At 39.3% G+C, this 5,025-nt stretch overlaps 1 protein-coding gene across 1 annotated transcript; it reads right to left on the reverse strand.

Annotated features, from left to right (window-relative positions):
• Nucleotides 1-228: 228 nt before the first annotated feature.
• On the reverse strand, nucleotides 229-1,167 carry LOC106733445 (olfactory receptor 7A10). Its single transcript, XM_014582743.1, has one exon. The coding sequence runs from the start codon at nucleotides 1,165-1,167 to the stop codon at nucleotides 229-231; it is 939 nt and encodes a 312-aa protein (XP_014438229.1).
• Between the last annotated feature and the right edge of the window lie 3,858 nt (nucleotides 1,168-5,025).

Raw genomic sequence — 5,025 nt, forward strand, 5'->3', positions numbered from 1 at the left:
AATGGTTGGGATAACCATGTGAAAATACAAAAATGAACAGAGGAAAAAACTGTCTAGATATTACAGTGGAAAAGTGAGGTATTTATATTGAATAGAGAGGTTGAAAACAAAGTCATGGACAATCCAATTGGAAAAAAATCTATTTCCAGAATCTAGACATATTTTCATCATTATTACCTGATGTCTTGAGCCCTGCTAACAATCACGTTCCTTCAATATAAGGACAGTTCATCCTTTGTTAGTTTTCCTCCACAGGAAAGTTCTCAGAGCCCTCTTTACATCTTTGTTCCTCAGACTGTAGATGAAGGGGTTCAGCATGGGTATGACCACAGTGTACATCACCGAGGCTGCTGCACTTGAGTGAGAATTTTGGAGAACAGAAGAACTAAGGTACACAAGTATAATTGTACTATAAAATAAAGAGACAACTGACAGGTGAGAGGCACAGGTGGAAAATGCTTTATACTTCCCCTGAGCTGATGAGATTGCACGAATGGAGGAAACTATCTTACAGTAAGAGTAAAGGATCCCAGAGAATGGACCACCAACCAGCAACATAGATCCAAAATTCATCACCATGTCATTAAGAAAGGTGTCGGAGCAGGCAAGGTGGACCACCTGATTAAGTTCACAGAAGAAGTGGGGGATTTCCACTGGTGGACAGAAGGACAGCCTCAATGTCACTAAGGTATGTAATAATGAAGTCAGGAAACTCATGATCCAGGACAAAAGAACTAACAACACACAGAGCCGAGGGTTCATGATAACTGAATAGTGTAGAGGGTGACAAATGGCCACATACCGGTCATAGGCCATCACTGCTAGGAGAAAGTCATCTAATGCTACAAAGATCATGAAGAAGTACATCTGGATAATGCAGTCAACATAGGTGATGACCTTACTGTGTGTCTGGATGTTCACCAGCATCTTTGGGACAGTGGTGGAGGTGAAACAGATGTCTACAAAAGACAGGTTGGAGAGGAAGAAGTACATGGGGGTGTGCAGGTGGGAATCTGAGATGATGACCAGGATGATGAGCAGGTTTCCACACACAGTGATCAGGTACATGGAGAGGAAAATCCCAAAGAGGAGGGGCTGCAATTCTGGTTCTTCTGAAAGTCCCAGAAGAAGAAAATCTGAAATCCTTGTATCATTCTTTGGTTCCATGTGGTGGAGGTCCCTACCAGAAAAAAGAAATTAATGTGACTCATTTGTCACTCAGAATAGTTCACAGTGAGCTCAGAGTTCACAAACAGTATTCACGTTTCCTGAAAATGATAATGTATATGTTAATAACTTTGTATTGACATGGAACCAGCAGTTAGCATAATGGCTATGTCGTTGGACTCCCATGTAGTCAACCGCGGTTCAAGTCTCGGACCTAGTGGCTTAAACTCACGGCAGGCGTGTGTGCGTGAGTGCCCAAGATCCCGAGAGGAGAATGGAGGAGAAGGGATTGTGGCGTGGACATCCCCTCTGGAGGGTGATTTCTCGCTTTCTCTCTCTCTGTCTCTCTCTCTCTGTCTGGCAAGCACATACGCCCTATAGAAAAAAAAAAAAACTCTCCAAAAATAAAAAAATAAAAAAATAACTTTGTACTGACATAAAATGCATTAATACTGGGATAAATAATTAAACAATATTTTAAAAAATTACTCCCATATTTGAAATGCTACAATTCATGGTTTTCAGTGAATAAATTGATCTCTCTATATTTTTAAACTGCCATAGAGTGTATATACTTTCTAGAGAGACAGAAAAATAGGGTAGGAGAGAGAAAGCACATCCCAATGGGGCATGGTCATGCCACATTCCCTTCTCCTCTGTCTCTCCATTCAGCCATAATTTTTTTTTTTTTTGGAGAGGTTTTTGCTATAGGATGTGTGTGCTCACCAGAAAGACAGAGAGACAGAAAGCAAGAAATAACCCCTCAAGGGGGACTGCCACACCGCAATCCCTTCTCCTACATTTCCTCTTGGGATCTTTGGCATGCATACACGCATGCCCGGTGTGAGTTTAAGCCACCGGGTCCGGGATTTGTACTGCAGTCGACTACATAGGGGTCTAGTGATATAGCCATTATGCCAACTGCTGGTTCCACCATTCAGTCTTAATTTTTAGTATGTATGCACACATACTCAGAGTGTTTTTCAAGCAGCAAGAGCTGGGCTTTGAAACATAGTCATGCATGTTAAATCCAGTTTCATGAATTGCTAGGTTGTAGGGCTGTCAAATTCTCTTTGTTTTGTATATGACTCCTCTCCTCTTTAGTACACTCCCACCCTCCAAGGTTGTGTCTAACTGGGATTTTCTTTCCCATTCTCAACCTTTCCCCAGACTTTTATATCATTTGCATAATATCAACTGAAAGACTATGAAATTTCATGTACTATCTGGGTGATGAATATTCAAGTTGCTAAGAAACTAAAATACTTAACAATTATTGATGGGTAGAATGACCACTAATTGTGTGTCACATCACATAGTAACAGATGCTTTGAAGACAATGAAATTATGTAGACATGAGAGAGTGAACACGTGTACCATTAACTGTCAGATAAGATGACATGTGGGCAGAGACTTCAAGGAAGAGAGGGTGGGAGCTGCAAGGATATCTGGAAAAGTGGCCATCTTGCAGAAAAATCAACAAGAGGGAGAATAATGAGATGGTGTCAGTGAATGTTGAGGAATGAGAGGGCCTGATGATGCTAAAACTTGAAGACACTGAGGGTTCTTCAGTCACATGCTGTCCTAGTCCCCTATAAATGTAGCCCTGTAAGAGTGGAGACACAGCAGCAAGATTCCAGTTGGTAAACTTCCTATGCACGGGGGAACTTGGGACATTATAATCTGACCACTTTGTGCTGTGAATTTAGAGAAATGTTTCAAAGAGAGAACTATAAGGAAGGTATAAGCAAGTAAATAGAACAAATTCAAAACAACTGTATTCCAGGGAACCAGCAGTTAGCGTAATGGCTATGTCGCTGGACTCCCACGTAGTCAACCGCGGTTCGCGTCCTGGACCCAGTGGCTTAAAACTCACTCTGGGCACGTGTGCATGCGTGCCCAAGATCCCGAGAGGAAAATGGAGGAGAAGGGATTGCGGCGTGGCCATCTCCCTTGGGGGGTGATTTCTCACTTTCTGTCTCTCTGTCTCTCTCTCTGTCTGTCTGGTGAGCGCACACACCCTATAGCGAAAACCTCTCCAAAAAAAAAAAAAAAAAACTGTATTCCATAAGATGGACTGAGAATACAAAATAAATTATGAAAGAAACACTTCAAAAGGATAATTTAAGCACATCAACTTAGGTCTCTAGTTTCAGGTTAAAATGAAAAGACCTACATATATAATATTAAAATATATATTTTAAAAGAAGCAGTGGAATAAAGTATCAACAGTATTTATTGTAAAAATGTTGTACCATAGAAACAAATGGATTCAAATATGCTTATGAAAAAGATATACATGATTTTAAGTGAACACAAAAAACATGCTTATAAGATGGTAGAAAATGATCATTAAGTTTAAAGAGATGATTTAATCACAAAGCACATGTTGAATAATAATAAAAGCAAATGTGATGTAAGATGATGAATGCTACAAAAGAAAATTTACTAAAGATTCAGAAGACATTCTTAAGTTAAGAAAGCAAAGCGATCTGCACCCAAAAAGAAACAATAGTTAGAGTGAGAAGACAACCCTCAGAGTGGGAGAATATTTTTCCAAACTATACCTCAGATACGCGACTGATAACCAGAATATACAGGGAACTCGAGCAGTTTACCTGCAAAAAAAAAAAAAAATCAATCCAATTAAAACATGGGAAAATGAACTGAACAGACAACTCTCCAAAGAAGACGTATGAATGGCCAAAAAGCCAATGAAAACATGCTTAACATCTCTTATCATAAGGGAAATGCAAATCAACACCACAGTGAGATACCACTTAACTCCAGTCAGAATGGCTAAAATTAAAAAAATACAGGATGACAAATGCTGGCGAGGCTGTGGCGAAAAGGGAACTCTCCTACACTGTGGGTATGAATGCAAGTGAGCAGAACCATTGTGGGTAACAATGTGGAGATTCCTCAGAAACTTACAAATTGAACTACCATTTGACCCAGTAATTCTACCTTTAGATATTTACCCAAAGGAAAGACAAATCCTCAGTTTGAAAAACAGTTTCTCAACTGGATTGGTCTGAGAAGTATTGCATGATGGGTGGTCTTTTTACAAGCAAAATGAGAAATAGTGACTGTTTAAACAATAATTAGAATAATAATAATAATGATTGGGAAAAACATAGAAAAGACATTGAATGATGAAGTGGGGAGATTAATGTCTCTGTATTGACATGCATGGCGTTTCCTTTTGAAAAAGCAATGTAATACACTGTAAAGTTATATGTAATCCAATGTAATATAAAGAATATTATGATGATAATAAAAATTTTAAAAAATAGTACTTAGCCATAAAAACAGTGAGACCCTAACATTTGATACAAAGTGGATGAATATGGAAGACTTGATGCTAAGAATTGAAATCCAGACTATGAAAGGCAGGCTTTGTATGTCCCTACTCAATATATACCGTATTCCTGCACTCTATCACAAAAACGGAGTGTTTGGAAGGTATAGAAGTAGGGAGGGCAACTGTAGATACTAGAGATCGTAAGGATAGGGTTACTATGGCAGTGAGTAATAGAGAGAGGGAGGGTGGGAGGGAGGGAGGGAAGGAAACGGGAAAAATATGTTTAACTGACACAGAAATGAAAAGTTATTAGCTGATGAAAACATGTGTGGTAATGTGTTTGTCTTGACTGATAGGCACCGTGTTCGTGCCGGAAATAGATAGCAGTGTTTTACACTGTAAAGATATATACTGAGTAAATGTAAACTAAAAATAAAATTAAATTAAAGAGGATGCCCAGCAGGTGACATGGAGATTGAGGCACTGGATCTCACATGGGTGATAGTGTGGTTCAAGTCTCCAATCTGGCAGCTTGAAAATCACACTGGGCACAT

The sequence above is a fragment of the Tupaia chinensis genome, unplaced genomic scaffold (genome assembly GCF_000334495.1).
Source record: "Tupaia chinensis unplaced genomic scaffold, TupChi_1.0 Scaffold143764_1, whole genome shotgun sequence".
In the NCBI taxonomy this organism is placed as follows: domain Eukaryota; kingdom Metazoa; phylum Chordata; class Mammalia; order Scandentia; family Tupaiidae; genus Tupaia; species Tupaia belangeri.